The sequence below is a fragment of the Bos mutus genome, chromosome 9 (assembly GCF_027580195.1).
Source record: "Bos mutus isolate GX-2022 chromosome 9, NWIPB_WYAK_1.1, whole genome shotgun sequence".
NCBI classification, from domain to species: Eukaryota; Metazoa; Chordata; class Mammalia; order Artiodactyla; family Bovidae; genus Bos; species Bos mutus.
Window position 1 is genome coordinate 76,542,550 of NC_091625.1, and position 20,490 is coordinate 76,563,039.

Sequence of the window (20,490 nt, forward strand, 5' to 3'; positions counted from 1 at the left end):
AACCCATAGTGGTCATATATCAAATTAAAGTTACACTCACATATTAGGAAAAATCCAGTATAATCTTTAAATTTGATAGCCAATTACTGCCTGTGTGTCCATAGATGATTTTCTTTACCCTGTTCTTCTTGTCTGTAATCAAACTCTCAAGGTGAATATGAGAAATATATGAGCTTATGTGTAGGAAAGAGTGACTAGCACCGTGCCAGAGTAGCTGTTCAAAAAAAGGATAGTAAATACAGTATTTATGACATGTTCCCCTCCCCACTTTGGTTTTGTTACTTATTATGTTTGTTGGATCCAGTTACACACAAGAAGAGGTACAGACTCAGTTCAGTCACTCAGTCCTGTCCGACTCTTTGGGACCCCATGAATCACAGCACGCCAGGCCTCCTGTCCATCACCAACTCCCGGAGTCCACCCAAACCCAGGTCCATCGAGTCGGTGATGCCATCCAGCCATCTCATCCTCTGTCGTCCCCTTCTCCAGCCCTCAATCTTTCCCAGCATCAGGATCTTTTCAAATGAGTCAGCTCTTCGCATTAGGTGGCCAAAGTATTGGAGTTTCAGCTTCAGCATCAGTCCTTCCAATGAATATTCAGGACTGATCTCCTTTAGGATAGACTGGTTGGATCTCCTTGCAGTCCAAGGGACTCTCAAGAGTCTTCTCCAACACCACAGTTCAAAAGCATCAATTCTTCAGTGCTCAGCTTTCTTTATGGTCCAACTCTCACATCGATACATGACCACTGGAAAAATCATAGCCTTGACTAGACGGACCTTTGTTGACAATGTCTCTGCTTTTGAATATGCTATCTAGGTTGGTCATAACTTTCATTCCAAGAAGTAAGCATCTTTTAATTTCATGGCTGCAATCACCATCTGCAGTGATTTTGGAGCCCAGAAAAATAAAGTCTGACACTGTTTCCACTGTTTCCCCATCTATTTCCCACGAAGTGATGGGACCGGATGCCATGATCTTCACTTTCTGAATGTTGAGCTTTAAGCCAACTTTTTTGCTCTCCTTTTTCACTTTCATCAAGAGGCTCTTTATTTCTTCACTTTCTGCCATAAGGGTGGTGGTGTCTGCATATCTGAGGTTATTGATATTTCTCCTGGCAGTCTTGATTCCAGTTTGTGTTTCCTCCAGCCCAGCATTTCTCATGATGTACTCTGCATATAAGTTAAATAAGCAGGGTGACAATATACAGCCTTGACGTACTCCTTTTCCTATTTGGAACCAGTCTGTTGTTCCATGTCTAGTTCTAACTGTTGCTTCCTGACCTGCATACATATTTCTCAGGAGGCAGGTCAGGTGGTCTGGTATTCCCATCTCTTTCAGAATCTTCCACAGTTTATTGTGATCCACACAGTCAAAGGCTTTGGCATAGTCAATAAAGCAGAAATAGATGTTTTTCTGGAACTCTCTTTCTTTTTCCATGATCCAGAGGATGTTGGCAATTTGATCTCTGGTTCCTCTCCCTTTTCTAAAACCAGCTTGAACATTGGGAAATTCACGGTTCACATATTGCTGAAGCCTGGCTTGGAGAATTTTGAGCGTTACTTTGCTAGCATGTGAGATGAGTGCAATTGTGTGGTAGTTTGAGCATTCGTTGGCATTGCCTTTCTTTGGGATCGGAATGAAAACTGACCTTTTCCAGTCCTGTGGCCACTGCTGAGTTTTCCAAATTTGCTGGCATATTGAAGTACAGCACTTTCACAGCATCGTCTTTCAGGATTTGAAATAACTCAGCTGAAATTCCATCACCTCCACTAGCTTTGTTCATAGTGATGCTTCCTAAGGCCCACTTGACTTTACATTCCAGGATGTCTGGCTCTAGTTGAGTGATCACACCATCATGATTATCTGGGTCGTGAAGATCTTTTCTGTACAGTTCTGTGTATTCTTGCCACCTGTTCTTAATATCTTCTGCTTCTGTTAGGTCCCTACCATTTCTGTCCTTTATCGAGCCCATCTTTGCATGAAATGTTCCCTTGGTATCTGATTTTCTTGAAGAGATCTCTAGTCTTTCCCATTCTATTGTTTTCCTCTCTTTCTTTCCATTGATCACTGAGGAAGGCTTTCTTATCTCTCCTTGCTATTCTTTGGAACTCTGCATTCAAATGGGTATATCTTTCCTTTTCTCCTTTGCTTTTCACGTCTCATCTTTTCACAGCTATTTGTAAGGCCTCCTCAGACAACCATTTTGCTTTTTTGCATTTCTTTTTCTTGAGGATGGTCTTGATTCCTGTCTCCTGTACAATGTCACGAACCTCCATCCATAGTTCATTAGGCACTCTGTCTATCAGATCTAGTCCTTTAAATCTATTTCTCACTTCCACTGTATAGTCATAAGGGATTTGATTTAGGTCATACCTGAATGGTCTAGTGGTTTTCTCCACTTTCTTCAATTTCAGTCTGAATTTGGCAATAAGGAGTTCATGATCTGAGCCACAGTCAGCTCCCAGTCTTGTATTTGCTGACTGTATAGAGCTTTTCCATCTTTGGCTGCAAAGAATATAATCAATCTGATTTCGGCCATCTGGTGATGTCCATGTGTAGAGTCTTCTCTTGTGTTGTTGGAAGAGGGTGTTTGCAATGACTGATGTGTTCTCTTAGCAAAACTCTATTAGCCTTTGCCCTGCTTCATTCTGTACTCCAAGGCCAAATTTGCCTGTTTCTCAAGGTGTTTCTTGACTTCCTACTTTTGCATTCCAGTCCCCTATAATGAAAAGGACATCTTTTTTGGGTGTTAGTTCTAGAAAGTCTTGTAGTCTTCATAGAACTGTTCAGCTTCTTCAGCGTTTCTGGTCAGGGCATAGACTTGGATTACCATGATATTGAATGGTTTGACTTGGAAACAAACAGATATCATTCTGTCATTTTTGAGATTGCATCCAAGTACTGCATTTCAGACTCTTTTGTTGACTATGATGGCTACTCCATTTCTTCTAAGGGATCCCTCCAAGAGGAGCTACCCTGTGCCCAAGGTCAGGGGCAGTGGCTGCACTTTGCTGGAGCAGCGTGAAAAGATACACCACGTCCAAGGTAAGAGAAACCCAAGTAAGACGGTAGGCACTGAGAGAGGGCATCAGAGGGCAGACAGAGTGAAACCACAATCAGACAACTAGCCAATCTGATCACACGGACCACAGCCTTGTCTAACAAAATGAAACTAAGCCATGCCGTGTGGTGCCACCCAAGATGGACAGGTCATGGTGGAGAGGTCCGACAGAATGTGGTTCACTGAGAAGGGAATGGCAAACCACTTCATTATTCTTGCCTTGAGAACCCCATGAACAGTATGAAAAGGCAAAAAGATAGGACACTAAAAGATGAACTCCCCAGGTGCCCAGTATGCTACTGGAGACAGTGGAGAAATAACTCCAGAAAGAATGAAGGGATTGAATCAAGGCAAAAACAACACCCAGTTGTGGATGTGACTGGTGATAGAAGCAAGGTCCGATGCTGTCAAGAGCAATATTGCGTAGGAACCTGGAATGTTAGGTCCATGAGTCAAGGTAAATTGGAAGTGGTCAAACAGGAGATGACAAGAGTGAACATCGACATTCTAGGAATCGGCAAACTAAGATAGACTGGAATGCAATTGTCAGACGCTAATAATCAGTGAAGGAATTGGGCTTTTTCTTGGTTAGCAACTTTTAGAAAATTGGTAGATGTGGTAGAATTACTCATTTACTCACTCAGCAAGTACTTATCAAGTCCCTAACAGTTGGCAGGCTTCCCAGGTGGTGGTAGTTGTAAAGAACCCGCTTGCCAATGCAGAAGACATAAGGGACGTGGGTTCGATCCCTGGGTTGGGAAGATCCCCTGGAGTCAGAAAGAGCAACCCACTCCAGTATTCTTGCCTGGAGAATTCCATGGACAGAAGAACCTAGTGGGTTACAGTCCATGGGGTTGTGAAAGTCAGACATGACTGAGCAACTCACACTTTCTACCTGTTGGCAGGCACTATGTAATAGGCAGCTTCTAAAATGACTCCCTACAACCCCAGCCTCCTGGTATTCCTGTCCTTGTGAAACTCCTCCCCTCAAGTGTGAGCTAGAATTGTTTCTAATGCAGGTGTTGCTAAACTTTTTCTGTAAAGGCCTGGTAGTAAATATTTTTAGCTCTGCGGGCCACATCGTTTCTTTCCCAAATACTCAATTCTGTTGTTATACTACAAAAGCCGCCAGAGCTGATATGTAAATAAATGTGATTAGCTGTCTTCCAATAAAACTACAAAAATAGGCTGTAGGCCAAATACGCCCTGCTGACCATGTTTACTGACCCCTGCTCTGACTAATCAAAAGTGATGGTGTATTACTTCTGAGATTAGTTCTGGGATTTTGTCACAGACTCTGGCTTCCATCTTGCCTGCCCTCTTTTACCCTCTAGCTTGCTTACCATTTTGTGAGCTAAGCTATGGAAAACCCAGCTGGAAGGGGAGCCTCCAACATACAAGGAACTCTTGTTCCAACAGTCTGTGAGGAACTGAATCTTGCTGACAGCCCTCTACCAAGCTTGGAAGTGGCTCCTTCCACAGTTCAGCTTTGCGATGACAAAAGCCCCTGCTGACACTTGGGTTGTGAGAGATCCTGAACCAGAGAACCTAGTTAAGCCAGCCATGCTTGACCCCTGACTCATGGAAACTATGACAGAATAAATGCTTTTTTTTAAAAAAATATGTTTATTTATTTTTTGGTTGCACTGGGTTTTGGTTGCAGCACCCAAGATCTTCACTCTAGTTGTGGCTTGCATATTCTTAGTTGGTACATGTGAATTCTTAGTTGGGGCCTGTGGGATCTAATTCCCTGACCAGGGATCGAACCTGGGCTGCCTGACTTGGGAACTCAGACTCTTAGCCACTGACCTACCAGGGAAGTCCCATAAATGTTTTTTTAATGCAACTAAGTTTTGGGACCATTTGTTACATAGCACTAGATACCTACCATGTTACCCACATCAGATAACTAATACTCTTCATGATAGGCTCCTATAACAATGAACAAGGGAAATGCTACATATTGTATCCTTTTCCTGGAGGCTGACTATGGACATCAATGTACTAAATTTCTAAAACGTCCTGCAAAAAATAATAATAATAATAATAAAACAATTTTAATTTTGTTCCATCGATCATTTCCAGGCATATTAACCACATATCCTCTTTTTCTGGGAAATACCTATTAATATCTTATGGAGCTACTACTTGGGGAGATTTTAAATGCTAGATTGTGAAAAGAAATCATTCAATTTAAAGAAGTAGTGATTGCCAGCATGCTGTCTCCCTCGGTCAAATAACTAGTCAAGAAGTAAAATATTAATCTAAGAGAATGAATATAATCCTGTGGGAATTTGCATCTGAGTCTGTATTTATATATACATATGATGTACTATATCCACATATTGAAGCACACCAGCAGAGATAGTAACTATTCTTTCTGCAATGTTATGCTCATTTTGTAATTCAGCAAATCCCTTACCACAGAGGATAATAATTCTGAGGACTTGCTAAATAAAAATCCCTTATGTTGACTCTTTAGAGACATTTCACGTAACAACAGCTGGGCATCTTATGAAACTAAGGATTTGTTTTCATTTAATGTTGATTCAGAGGGAGGTATTAATTTTCCACATTGCCATGAGGATTTTTCGTGAATATTGTTGTAGTGTGGTTTGCCAAGACACATCACTGCCTTGCTTCACACATGAGACTGAGGCCCAGAAATGAAATTATCTGTGAAGCTTCAATTTTTTTTCCTTTTGGCTGTGTCCACATGGCACTTGGGATCTTAGTTACCAGACCAGGAATCAAACCCATGCCCCCTTCAATGGGAAGCAAGGAGTCTTAACCACTTGACCACCAGAAAAGCCTCTAAAAGCTTCAGTTTGGGGGAGATCAGAGCAGGAGTCCAAATTTGGTGCTCACCATGTCATGCTGCCCTTCCTAATATGGTGCATGCCTTTCTGAGATACTCATTTTTAAAATATGCTTCTATCTGACTGAAGTGTAATAAGTGTAGAGGCACCACCAGTGTTTGTCTTATTTTCAGATTTTTCTGACTTGCCAAAAAATTTTCCTCAGCTACTCCAGGCTAAAGAAATTCACATTGTTCCCTCTCTTCTTCGTATTTATAGCAACAGAGGTTGCTTAGAAACTTAAACATTTCTGATGCTTGAACCTCAGCTATAATTTCACTGAGAAGCAGTCATCCAATTTGTGTTTTAATGCCTTCTGTAATGGACATAATCTCCTGGGACAGCTAATGCTGCTGAAGTGATTGTTTTCCTACTTAGACTGAGCCAAAATCCATCCCTCTGACCTCATCCATTGTTCTTAATTTTGTCTTCTAGGCACTCACAAACCATATGTAATTGATTTTATATATAAAAAGCCTCCAGATTCTGATGTGTGTGTGGTATGGTATGAGAAAGGGGTCCACTTGCTTTTCTCTTTTTAAAATAGATATTCTATTTTTCTATAAATGAAAAAATCTCTCTCTTCCTCTTTGATTTGTCATCTAAGAAGTGTCTGATTTACATGAGGCTATTTTGGATTTTCTCTTCTGCTCCTGTGATTAGTTGTCTGTCCCCATGCTAATACCATGTTATTGTATTACTGCAGCTTTATAAAGTCTTTTTTATATTAATTTTTTATTGAAGTATAATTGATTTGCAATGTTTTCATTTCAGGTGTATAGCATAGTGATTCAACAGTTTTATAGATTATACTCAATTAAAAGTTATTACAAGGTAATGGTTGTAATCCCCTATGCTATACAATATATCCTTTTTTTAAAAAAAATAAGATATAGTTGTGATGTAGTGGTGATTGTGATTTAGTCACTCAGTTGTGTCCAACTCTTGCAGCCCCATGGACTGTAGCTCCCAGGCTCCTCTGTCCATGGGATTTCCCTGCAAGATTACTGGAGTGGGTAGCCATTAGCCATTTCCTTCTCTAGGGGATATTCCTGACTCAGGGATCAAACCTGCATCTCTTGTGTTGCAGGCAGTCTCCTGCATTGCAGGCAGATTCTTTACCATCTGAGCTACCAGGGAAGCCCATAGTTGTGATACAGTTTATATATATATATATACACAAAACTTTGCTGTACACCTGAAACTAACATAGCTTTGTACATCAACTATAATTAATTTTTTAAAAAGCTCCACAAGGGCTTCCCTTGTGGCTCAGTCAATAAATAATCTGCCTCCAATGCAGGAGACCCAGGTTTGACCTCTGGGTTGGGGAGAGCCCCTGGAGGAGGAAATAGCAACCCACTCCAGTATTCTTGCCTGGAAAATTCCATGGACAGAGGAACCTGTCAGCATACAGTCCATGGAATCACAAGAGTTGGACACGACTTAGCGACTACACCACCACCACCATTCTTTTTCAGGTTCTTTCCCACCATAGGTTATTACAAGACAGTGAATATAGTTCCTTGTGCTATTAAGTAGGTTCATAGATACAATAAGAAATACTGTATGTATTTTATATACAGTATTGTGTGTATGTTAATCCCAAACTCCCTATTTATCCCTCCCTATTATAAGTCTTGATATCTAGAAACACATCTCCTTCTCTTGCTCTTCCAGACTATCTGGACTACTTTAGCCCTTTATTTTTTGGACATGCCACGTGGCTTATGGGATCTTAGTTCCCCAAAAAGGGATTAAACCCAGGCCCACAGCAGTGAAAGTGTGGAGTCCTAACCACTGGACTGCCAGGGAATTCCCAACTTTAGTCCTTTAAACTTCCATGAATATTTTAGACTCAGCTTTTCAAGTTACACACACACACACACACACACACCCCACAATATCTCTTTGGGATTTTTTTTTTTTTTTTAAGATTCCATTGAATCTGTAGATCAATTTGAGTGAATTAGTTTCTTCATTTTTCTGAATCTCTAATACATGAATCAAACATGTCTCTCCATTTATTTAGTTCTTTAAAAGTTGTTTTTCAGTAAAGTTTTCTAATTTTCTTTATACAGTTGTACTTTTATTTTTTTCCTAGGAAATTAGTAATGTTTGATATTATTTTTTTTAAACTTAATTGAAATAGAAGATAGAAAAATATGTAAGTCCTAAGGGTAAATACTCAATAAATTATGAAGTGGATTCACCTAGGGTCCCACTCTTCGATCAGTACCATCACCCCAAAATCCCTTCTCATATCCCTTCTAGTCATTCCCATCTCTTTCCTCACTAAAGGAAAAGGACAGGAAAGTGAAGTTGCTCAGTCGTGTCCGACTCTTTGCAACCCAATGGACTGTAGCCTATCAGGCTCCTCTGTCCATGGGATTTTCTAGGCAACAGTACTGGAGTGGATTGCCATTTTCTTCTCCAAGGGATCTTCCCGACCCAGGAATCGAACCCAGGTCTCCTGCATTGTAGACAGACTCTTTACCGTTTGAGCCACCAGGGAAGTCCTCACTAAAGATAACCACTATCCTGACTTTGAACACTACAGTGTAGAACTTCGTATAAATGAGACTACACAAAATGTATCATTTTGTTCCAGCTTCCTTTTTTTAATGTCTTATGATGTGTGATTTGTGCATATTGATGTGTGTAGCAGCAGTCTGTTCATTGATCTATAGCATTTTATTGCATGAATATATGACAATATATTTATCCATTCAACTACTGATGGATGCTTGGGTTGTTTCCAGTTTGGAGCTATCCAGTGCAGCTATGAATACTCTTGTGGATATATTTGGTTTATATGTGCATGTTTTTCTGTTGAGTCAACTGTATCCATATTTTCAACTTTAGGAAATAATGCCAAACAGTTTTTCAAAGCACTTATACTAATTTACACTTCCACCAGCTGTAGAGTTTTGGATGTTCACCAACAGCTTTGTCAGTCTGTGCTGGATAACAAAGCATCCCCAAATTTGAAACAGGAATCATTGTCTTTCACAATTCTCTGGGTTCACAATTCATCTGGACAGGTACACTTCCTCTTTTTCACGATTAATTATTTATTTTTGGTTGTGCTAGGTCTCATTGCTACTCTTGGGCTTTCTCTATTTGCGGCAAGTGGGGCTACTCTTCATTGTGGCATGTGGGCTTCTCATTGTGGTGGTTTCTCTCGTTGCAGAGCACAGACTCTAGGTACACAGGCTTCAGTAGTTGCAGCACAGGCTCAGTAGTTGTGGCTTCTGGGCCCTAGAGCTTGCAGGCTTCAGTAGTTGGAGCTCTATAGTGAGGGCTTAGTAGTTGTGGCACACAGGCTTAGTTGCTCTGCAGCATGTAGAATGTTCCCCGACCAAGGATCGAACCCATATCCTCTGCACTGGCAGGCAGATTCTTATCTACTGTACCACGAGGTAAGTCCTCCACTTCTTTTATAGGCTGGAGTCATTCATATGGTTGCATTTACCTAGGAGCTCAATTGGAACTGGAATGCCTGAGTTAGCTTCATTTACACACCAGGTACTCTGACTTGGGTGGCTGAAAAGCTGGGGGCTGGGTTCAACCTCTGTCTTTTCATGTGGTCTTTCCTTACTCAGTAATCTAGCCTAAGCTTATTTACATGGAAGCTACATGTCAAGAGTACAAAAAGAGAAAGCAAGTCTTAAGGCCTAGGACCAGAAGTCATTAACCATCACTTCCACAACATTCTAGTGGTTAAAATAAGGCAGTGCTAGTTCAGATATAAGGGGAAGAAGGTCAATAAGACTCTACTTCTTGATGGAAGAACTGGGATGGGAGCAATTATTCTTGGCCACAGCTACAGACAATATACGACCCACCCTCTGATCGTGATTCACATGCCTTTCACAAGCAGAATACAATTACTCCATCCCAGTACACCCAAAGTTTCATCCAGGTTCATCCAGATTGGTAAGACTTTTATTGTGGTGAAGAATGGGAGTTGGAGCTTATCAAATGCACTTTTGGAGGAGTTCCCTGGTGGTTCACTGGTTCGGGCTCTGTGCTTCCACTGCAGGGGCACAGTTTCGATTCCTGGTTGAGGAACTAAGATCCTGCATGCCACATGGAACAACTGGAAAAAAATGCACTTTCTGTATTTACTGAGATTTTTATGATTTTCTCCTTTGTTTTATCGATGATTGCTGGGAGCCATCTCCCGGCATATTGAGTGCAGCGCTTTCACAGCATCATCTTTCAGGATCTGGACTGGAATTCTATCACTGCCGGGAGCCAGCGTGAGGAACTCCGCCCGTGGCAAAGGTCCTGAGGAAGGAGGCTCGGCATACGCAAAGGCGGGATTGAGCCTCAGGAGTCCCTCTGGAAATTCTCGAGCATCTACCCCCCAAACCAGAGTCTGCCTACTTTCTGCTTTGTGCTCTCACCTACACCTCTGACTTTACGGGGGGCTGTCCCTCACTACCTCTCTCTGAAAAAAAGAGTTAACTTACAGCTCCAGTTAATAAAGTTCCTGGGTGTGATAGTGTTTCAACCTACAAACTCCTTTGGAAGTCCTCTAGCCTGCCTCTGAATAGGTTTTTCCGGCCACATGTGATTGCTCAGAGCCTCCCAACTGTGAGAACTGTGAGAGGCATGAGATGTTCTAAACTGTCTAAATACAGATTCCTTTGAGCAGTTAAAAGATTGATTAGAAATTGTATTGGTGAAGGTTTTTTCACTTGTTGGGCTAATGTTTGCTGCTAAATCTCCATATCCCTTACCTGCTGTGTCCCTGGCAGTGTATTGATTAATATAATTGGTGTAAGTAGTAGCTTTAATGTTTGTAACCTTGGACCCTTGAGTTAATTCTTTTTCTTGTTACAGCCCACCACACCTTTGCCCTATAGGAATGCAACTTTAATGCTTTTGGAGGGTGGCGCCTGACTAATCACCTTTAGAGAAAAATAAGTTTTCTGAAGAAAGGGTCTTAAAATGTTAACAGGCCTCTGGGCCAGAAGATGATGCAAATCACCTAAACTTTTGCATATGATAAGTTTGCAGGAAGAAAGCCTGGCTTAGTGCATGACTCTACCCCTTCCGCCATTATCCTCTATGCATAACTTAAAGTATAAAAACTACTTTGGAAAATAAAGTGCAGGCCTTGTTCACCGAAACTTGGTCTCCCCATGTCGTTCTTTCTCTCACCTTCTGGCTGAATTATTCAGCCTCTTTTCTCCACTGAATTTCCTCACTGAGCTATCCTTATTTAACCACTCTTTATATCCTTAATTAACATTTAATTAAGCAATTGTTTCCTGATCCTCTCTGACGCCGTCCCCGCTTCAAATTTCCTGGATCCACCGGGGCTGGACCCCGGTAGATGATAAATACATTGATTTTGTAATATCAAACTAAATTTATGCTCCAAGAATCAGTCCAAATTGGTGGTGATATGTTAACTTTTTCATATATTGGTGTGTTTGGTGTTCTAATATTTTGATGAGGATTTTTATTTTAGGATTATGTTTATGATAATAAACCTATAATATTCCTCTCTTGTAAGGTCTTTGTTGGGTTTTGGTGTTAAGATTATGTTGACTTCATAGAAGAACTTGGAAATAATTCCCAATTTTCTATTCTCTTTAATAAGTTCAATTGATATTTTTTTCCTTAAGTGTTTTGTAGGTACAAATATTGGATCCAGGAGTAGGGTACTGCCATACCAGCATCAATATATTCCAAATTATGTGGCATTAACATCCACTATACCAGCATGAAATTGTTATTGGGAACTTGGACTGTTAGCAATCCATGTCACCAAAAAAATTTGTAGGACTATATTCTAGAATAGCTTAAAGAGCATGTTATATAACTAATACGCTTATACTTTATGCAAAGAGGTAGAAATGACTTATTATAATGAGTCTGTATTACTGGCTGCATTTGCCAAGGTACTACCAGAATTAAAGGAACTCAGAAGAAAAAATTTGTCTGGTTTGCAAGCAGAAATGAAAAAACATTCAGAGACAACAAAAAAACTCAGATACCTGTAACTGAGTGGAGGTGTAACTGAGTCACACATTCAACTAGCAGAGAAGCAATAGAGAAATCCTTTGAGAAACAAAGGCTGCTTAAAACTCGGCATCACAGCAAGACCAAGTCAAGAAGAAAATGGCTGTCACACCACTGTTAGGATCTCTGAATGGAATAAGGTGGTACCAGCAAATACTTTCACAGTTGGGAGCGTATCTCAAGAAGAGGAGACTTAGAGTTTGGTTCTTCCTAAGGAAAGTCTGATTAGGCTCATAGTTGTTGTTCAGTGGCTAAGTTGTATCCGACTCTTTGCAACCCCATGAACTGTAGCATGCTGGGCTTCCCCATCCTTTACTATCTCCCAGAGCTTGCTCAAACTCACGTCCATTGAGTCAGGGATGCCATCCAACCATTTTATCTTCTGTTGCCCCCTTCTCCTCCTTTCTTCAGTCTTTCTCAGCATCAGGGTCTTTTCCAGTGAGTTGGGTCTTCACATCAGGTGGCCAAAGTATAGGCGCTTCAACTTCAGCATCAGTCCTTCCAGTGAATATTCAGGATTTATTTAATTTAGGATTGACTAGTTTGATCTCCTTGCTGTCCAAGGGACTCTCAAGAGTCTTCTTCAGCACCAAAGTTCAAAAGCATCAATTCTTTGGCCCTCAGCCTTCTTTACTGTCCAACTCTCACATCTGTACATGACTACCAGAAAAACCATAGTTTTGACTATACAGAAAGACAGAGACAAGTCTCTAAACAGTTGTGAACATAGCACTTCCTGAATTCAAATAATTTTAAATAAATTATTAAGAAATCAGTATTGTCAAAGGAGTCACCTACATGGTCTAAAAGAGAATGTTATTGAGACTAAAAATGACAATCGAGATCCAGCCTTTACAGCTGGATCTCAGAATTGCTATGGATTAACTCTTTTATATACCATTCTTATCCTTTACAAATGGGAATACTTTTTTTTTAAATTTTATTTTATTTTTAAACTTTACATAGTTGACTACTTATTGCAGTTGTCCTTTTATTGTTCTACCATTTCATATGTATCTTGTATGTATAGGGGCTTCCCAGGTAGATCAGTGGTAAAGAATCTGCCTGCAATGCTGGAGACCGGGGTTCCATCCCTGGCTCAAGAAGGTCCCCTGGAGTAGGAAATGGAAACCCACTCCAGTATTCTTGCCTGGGAAATCCCATGGACAGATGAGCCTGGTGGGCTACAGTCCATAGTGTCACAAAGAGTCAGATATGACTGAGCATGCATGCATAGTGTGTGTATGGGCTAGGCTAGATAACTTTTCTTTTTAGTTCAGAGATCTGTAGGTCAAGAGTATATCTTGGTCTGTCATGACTGTTATGAATCATTTCTATCTCCTGGAATCTAAGCTAAAAATATTGGTGAAAAAAAAAGAAAATATTGTTGAGATGTAACTTTAGAGTTGTCTGTTTTAGGGAGTAGATGAGTATGTTCTGCACATAGGAAAGGAAGGAGGTTGACCCAAAGGGTTAACTGTGGTAGACTGTATTACTCTTTTTTTTTTTTTTTTTATTACTCTTGTATAATCCACTCCCCTTGAATGTGGCCTGGACCTAGCTACTTTCTGTTACCTAATAGAATAGAGCAAAAGGATACCGCTTCTGAGGTTACAAAGAACCTGTGCTTCCCTCTGTGTGTCCTCTCTTGCTTTTTCATTTGCTTACTCTGATGGAAGCCAACTGCCATATGAATTGCCCTATGGAGAAGCCCATGTGGCAAGGAAAACAAGGGATTCCTCCACCCAACAGCTCATGAGCAACTGAAACCTGGCTTCAACCACAGGAATGAGCTACCAATCCTTCAGATGAGGGACTTCCGTGGTGGTCCAGTGGCTACTCCATGCTCCTAATGCAGGGGGCCTGGGTTTGATCCCTGGTCAGGGAACTAGATCCCCCATGCCGCATCAAAGATTCCACGTGCTACCGTGAAGACCTGGCACAGGCAAATAAGTTTAAAAAACCCTTCAAATAAGACTGGAGTCCTGGCCAACACCTTGATTGCAGCCTATGGGAGACTGTGAAGCAGAGGGACCCCTTATGGACTGAATTATGTCCGCGCAAAACTGACATGCCAAAGCCCCAACCCCCATTATGACTATATTTGGAGATGGAGCCTATAAAGAGGTAATAAAACTTAAAAGAGTTTATAAGGTTGGAGTCCTTAATCCAATTGGACTGATGTCCTTATAAGAAGAGGAAGAGATACCAGAGTGCACCCCCACCATCACCCCAAACCCACATGTGCTCAGAATGAAGGCCTTGTGTGAACACAGCAGAAAGGCTGCTGCTGCAAGACAGGAAGAGAGGCCTCACCAGAAACAGCATGTAGATCTTAGACTTTCAGCCTCCAGAACTGTGAGAAAATAAACTTCTATTATTCATGCCCCATTTCCACCCCAATCTGTGGTATTTTGTAATGGCAGATCTAATACCTTAACAATACTATACCCAACTAGGTTGTGTGTGGATTTCTGACCCCCAGGAACTTTGAGATAATAATAAGTTGTTTTGAGCTGTTAAATTTTAGGATAATTTTCCGTGCAGCAATAGATCATTAATATATTAATCTATTTTTTCTCTCCTTATCCTCTGACTTATGCCTTTAAAAGCTGGGTAGGGGTAGGGGACTCGTGGGATGCATCCTCTTTGAGCTTTTCAGATTGCAGGGGAAAAAAAAGTTAGTATTCATGGCTAGTAAAGAATCATTCCACTTTTTGAGTCAGTTTCCCAGCAAAGTAAAAAACAACTCTGGTTTGGATTCATATTTCAGTCCAAGTAGTTGAGGAGAGAATAATTTTAATGATTTAGAGTTCATGAACTCCCTGTGCATATTTGTATGGACATATATATATATAGTTCTAATTATATTTATATAAAAATATATATGGATGAATTGCTGTAATTCTATTATTCCTATAAGGACAGCATTGATATACTGGATCTAGGTGATCTTAATTAAACATTTATTGAAATCAATGTATATTTTCTAGGATTGGACAAAAATAATTTGCTGAGATGTCAGCTGGGAATTCTCCCAGCGAAAGCCTGGAAATGGAGAGCTTCCACACAAGATTCAGTGCCTGGACACCTTTCAGCAACAAGTCATTAAATCGACAGGTGAGTCACATATTCTAGAATAAGATAAGATTAAATTCTAGGGTGACTTTTACTGTGATATATTGGGTCTCCTGTTACCATATTTAAATTAAATGCTTGTAAGAACTTAGTTTTTGAGTCACTTGAAACAGAAATGAACATACATTTGTCTGCCCCAAAGATAATCTCTCTTTAGCCCAGTTCACAACTCCAGTTTTATGGAAGGCACAAGACCTGCCCCCACTTTTGTCTTGTTTATACCTCAGGAAACAAAATAGAAACCTCCAGGACACACCCTGATTGCTGTAAGGGTGGTGTTTTGGTGTGTGTTTGCATTTGGTGTGTGTTTGGTGGTGAGAGCATTAGTGTGTGTGTTTCTTTAATTTTCTCTTCCCTCTTGTGCCTACTGCACAGTTTCCTGGGGCCTGAGGATTCCCCGTCCTTTGAAAGGTAATTTGAGAGGTAGTCACTGAATGGCCCAGGCAGCTCTGCCAGACCTCCACAGGGAAGGAGGCTGCCTGGGTACTCAGAGCTCAAACGTGGCCCATGCTCGTTCACAAAAGAAAGAGACCAGACGGGCTGGGACCAAAGCCTGACTAGTAATAATACCAATGAGTTTATATATGTCATCTAAGCCAACCTGGACTGAGGTCCTGGTTTGGGGGCACACTGGTCCTGGTGTGTCTTTTGTGGAGACACTCCTAACAAAGGCTATTCAGTAATATTTATTAACTTTCATTTTGGTGGGTGTTATAAAAATGTAGGACTCTGGCTTAGTAAAATCACACCTACTCCACATGGCCCTGTTTTCACAATTAAGCAAGTAACTGGTATGTATTTTCAAGATGAAATGTTTGCGATCTGTTTCTCCGGACCACACTAGTTTAGGTAGAGACAAGAGTGAGGATTCATTACTTCTTTGTGCCCTCCTTGGGCACCTCTGTAATTACGTCCCCTCCAGCCTTTCCCACCTGCCTACCCAGCAAGCCTGGGCTTGCCTGCATCCCTGGATAAAAAGCAGTTTAAGCTGAAGGGAAAGACCCTTACTAATGTGAAAGTGCTTTATGAACTGTAACGTGCAAAGCAAATATTAGCTGTGAGATTGTTAGGTTGCTTATGTCTTGCTTAGCAACTTAGAATATGTTGAAATGTCATTTCTCCCCCAACTTGTAGCTCTTTCAGGAAAGAGTTGCTCTTATAAGTCACTGGTTTGATCTCTGGACTAACAAGCAACGTCAAGAATTCTTATTCACGATTTTTTTACGATGCACTAAATCACAACTAAGGTAAATGTAGCCTAGTGATGTAATTATCTTAAAGAAAATATTATACAATGATCATATAACCTTAAAGAGTTTCTCTTTTCCCTAAAGAAAAACAACACAATTGATATTTTAAGGTTTATAAACAATCTTTTCTAGTGCTGCTTCCTCTTTGAGGATGAAATGGATACTTAGGGAACTTGAACACCTTCATACCATAGTGGGATATTTGGTTTTTGCAAAAAACTTTTGCAAAAACTTATAAATAGCTTCAGCCAGTGAATCTTTAACAATCTCTTATTATATTAAGTTCTCCTTGAAACTATCAGATAAGGTATTTCAAGTAGGTGCTCCAAAATATTTGTTACATGAGTAGATGGATCTAAAAAATACCTGAGAAGTGACAGTGGCAGCCACATTTAGAAATATAGGCAGGACTTGTACAGCAGTGATTACCGATGACTGATAAGTCTTGGTTTTTAATTGTTTCCCTTACATCCTATTATATCTGTAATTTATTTTAAAATACTCCAGCACGGCTGGTGTGATATGTGAAAGTGTTCACTGCAATTACACCCAGGGGCAGCTAGTGTTCTAATCAAGAGTTAGTACTCTTGGGTTGGTTAGCTAGCCACTATATTGAAAAGGTTAAAATGCCTTAGTTATTACCAGATACATTGCTAAGTAGCATATCAAATATCAGACATTAGTTTTTCTCAGAGCAACTTGTGGCATAGCTTGCCAGATGAATGCTAGAAATGGCCTGTCTTTGGTGAAATTAAAGGTATTCAGGTATGTGAACTGACCAAGATATTCTAGAGCGCCCTCTGGCACGCCTGGACCTGGTTGAAGAATCCAGCCAGGCTTATAAGGATGGATTCATCTCCCAAAATATGGCCTTGTCTGCCTGTGGAATCTCTGAAAGCCTTAGGGCAACAACAAGGGTAGTGATAGAATCCTGTTTCTGGAACACTGTTATTTCTCAGTTGAGTGAACCTTTCACCCAAGGGTCAGAGAGCTGGGATTTCATCAAGCCCACAGAGGCGGCTACATGAAGTGGTGAGGTTGGGAGGACAGGCAAACCTTTGAAATTCTTAGGTAGTTACCAGAAAGTACCTAAGAGTTGTACAAGACCAAGCTGGCTAATTTTAGTTTATAGCATCTGCTTCTCACTCTTTCTAACCCTTCTGCCTGCCCCATTTCTTTCAATCAACCATTTCTTCTCTTCTGCCTATTAACTCACCTTCTCCACTGTCAGCTTTCTGTGCATCCTGGGCCCGAAATGGATTATCCCTGAAAGAGTCACTGGAGGGAGACAGCCATCTTCTCCCATTAACAGACTGTGTTGAAAGAGGCTGCAAAGACAGGTCACAATAAAGAGGATCTTCAGTCAATGCTTAAAAATCATGGGTAAGGGACATTCTTATGGTAGTCATTGGCTAGGTTTCCTTTGGCTCCAGCTTTGCAGCTTTCAAGATAAGAAAATAATAGACCAAACCCTTATATCCATAATTGCTTTGTGAGCCATCGTGTTCTAGCCTCATGCATCACAAAGTGAGCAATTTTAGTTGTAACCACTGGAGGTCATTAGTGATCTTGTAGTATATTTTGAGGCTCATTAACATTAGGCTTGACATTTTTTCTCTGGAAACTTCATCCATTGTCTGGTACCTGAATTCTTCTTTCTCTAGGACAGGGATATAGAACTAACAGGTTCATTGAAATTTCTCTGCTTTGTTGGACAGCAGTTTCTGCAGAGCTGTGTGTATTTCATAGTCCCGTGAAGCTGTTATTACATGCTCTGGGCTAGTGACTTCAGGGGAAGTTGTATATCAATTTCTAGTCTCTGGGTTTGGCATCTTGAAACCAGAATCTTTAATTTGCAGTGGTGGTTTTTGTTGGTGAGCATCAGTCAGTTCATTCCCCACAGTCTGGATGAAGTCTCTCTTACACTACTTCCTCCCATCTTTTTTGGTCAGTCATTTCTTCTCTCTTCCAGACAGCTGCAGATACCATGTGCGGATGGTCTAATCTAATTTGAGCTATGCTTGATTTTAAGTAAATCTAAAAGCCCAACTCATTTTCATTTTTAGCCTAAAGTTAATGCAATAAATTTTAAAGCATCATTATTGAAATGTAATCCACATACATAAAACTCATCCATTAGAAGGGCACAATTCAGTGGATTTCATACATTCCCCGAGTTGGGCAACCATCAGCACAATCTAAGTTTAGAACATATCCATCAACCACAAAAGAAACCCCCTTTCTATTAGGAATCACTCTCCATTCTAAACCCCCTCCAGTTCCAGCCAATTCCAATTCCTCCAATTCCATATGCAACCACTAATTTCTTTTCTCTATAAATTTGCCTATTCTAAACTTTTCATATGAATGGATTCATACAATATGTGGCCTTTTATGACTGCCTACTTTCATAAATTATAATGTTCTCAAGGTTTACCTATTTTATAGCATTTATCAGTACTTTCATTTTTATCATGAAATAATACTCCATAATATGGATATGCCATATTTTATTTATTCACCAGTTGATGGAATTTGGGTTGTTTCCACATTTTGACTGCTGTAAACAATGCTGCTGTAAATATCACTTTATAAGTTCTTCTCTATGGATGCTTATTTCTTTTAGGTGTATAGCTAGAAATGGAATTGCTGAGTCAAATGGTAACACTGGAATCAACTTTTAACTATTGCTTCTTCTGAATTTTGTTTACTCCTCTAGTCTCTATTCTCTCGTAACTATGAATAAGCTTGTGACTAAATGAGAGAATTTAGTGTTATTTGAATGCCTGAATACTTTGTATGTAAGCTCAGTTATTTTTGTGTAATACCTTGTTTTCAAGACAGAGAAGCCAAAGTTTGAGATGCTTTGTTTTATAATTTCTGAATAACTTTGTTTTAATTCAGGCAGTTATAAAACTTAAATAGGCTATTGCAGTATTGGCCAGAAATATGTTGTCACAGTTTTTATTAAAAGTTTATTCTTAATCTCTATGAGATGTATTCACATATCTAATATTTTTCTGTCCTAATAAATATTCCATGTTGTTAAGAGTTTAGAATTTTTCTTATAATATTAAAGACATTTTTCAAAGGTTCACCTTCTTAAATCTTCCCTCTGTCACGTTTTCCCTCTCATCTCAACTTAAATGTCATCTCTGCTGGGAAGAGATGTCCTCTTTGTGCTCAACTTTCACCTCCATGATTTTTACAAACCTCTATCATGGCATTTTCCCCAACTTCCCATACATTATGCTTATCTGGCCACATGTCTGATGATTCCCAGTGGTGGTGTCCCCCTGCCTCTTGCCTAGGCTGACCTTTCCTGTGACTCCTTGAAGGAAACTTGGCTGTTTGTGTCTGTCATGCTTGGAGAAACCTATGAGACTTTTGAATCTGTCTCCTAGTCACACTGGTAGGACCGGTTTCAAATTGCTTCTGTTCAGCCAAAGGTAATACCTCCTACAAAGACCTTTCATTCTGGGGTTGGAGCTGTTCAAGCTTGTAGCTTTTCCTGGTGGGTGGGGCAACATTCATGATTCATGTAACTGCATTCCCAAGACTTGAGAGTCACTTGGACAGCAAGGAGATCAAGCCAGTCAATTCTAAAGGAAATTAACCCTGAATATTCATTGGAAGGACTGATGCTGAAGCTGAAGCTCCAATACTTCGGTCATCTGATGTGAAGAGTTGACTCACTGGAAAAGACTCTGTTACTGGGAAAGATTGAGGACAAGAGGGGAAGGGGGCGACAGAAGAGAGATAGTTGGATGGTATTACCGACTCAATGAACGAGTTTGAGCAAATTCCAGGAGATAGTGAAGGACAGGGAAGCCTGGTGTGCTGCAGTTCATGGGGTCACAAAGAGTCAGACATGACTTAGCTACTGAACAATGACATTCCCAAGACATGGATGGAGTGTGTGTGTGTGTGTGTGTGTGTGTGTAGGGAGAGGGAGATCACAACCAAACAAAGATTAGCTCTTGTCACTCATCTCCATCATCACCTGGAAATGGGGCTGGAGGGCAGAAAAATGTACCAACCCATGTATAGATAAGAGGGAACATCCCCTCTTACTCTCATCTCAGTACATCGCACCGCCCCCCGCCCCCGCCCCCGCCCAAGGAGTTCCTTGAAGGACTCA

The 20,490-nt window shown here is 40.5% G+C and overlaps 1 protein-coding gene across 5 annotated transcripts in view; it reads left to right on the forward strand.

The window, feature by feature from the left end:
• The window catches only part of ECT2L (epithelial cell transforming 2 like), an 83,344-nt gene that overhangs the window by 6,044 nt on the left and 56,810 nt on the right, over positions 1 to 20,490 (forward strand). For 4 of the 5 annotated variants that reach the window (XR_011465395.1, XM_070376761.1, XM_070376764.1 and 1 more), the window contains exons 2-4: positions 2,957 to 3,048; positions 14,955 to 15,081; positions 16,234 to 16,346. Coding sequence is in view for 4 of the 5 variants with exons in the window: in XM_070376761.1 (XP_070232862.1) it covers positions 14,980 to 15,081; positions 16,234 to 16,346 (215 nt within the window). In the remaining variant the exon portion in view is untranslated. The remainder of the gene's footprint in view (positions 1 to 2,956; positions 3,049 to 14,954; positions 15,082 to 16,233; positions 16,347 to 20,490) is intronic. The other variant, XM_070376762.1, reaches the window with a different exon arrangement.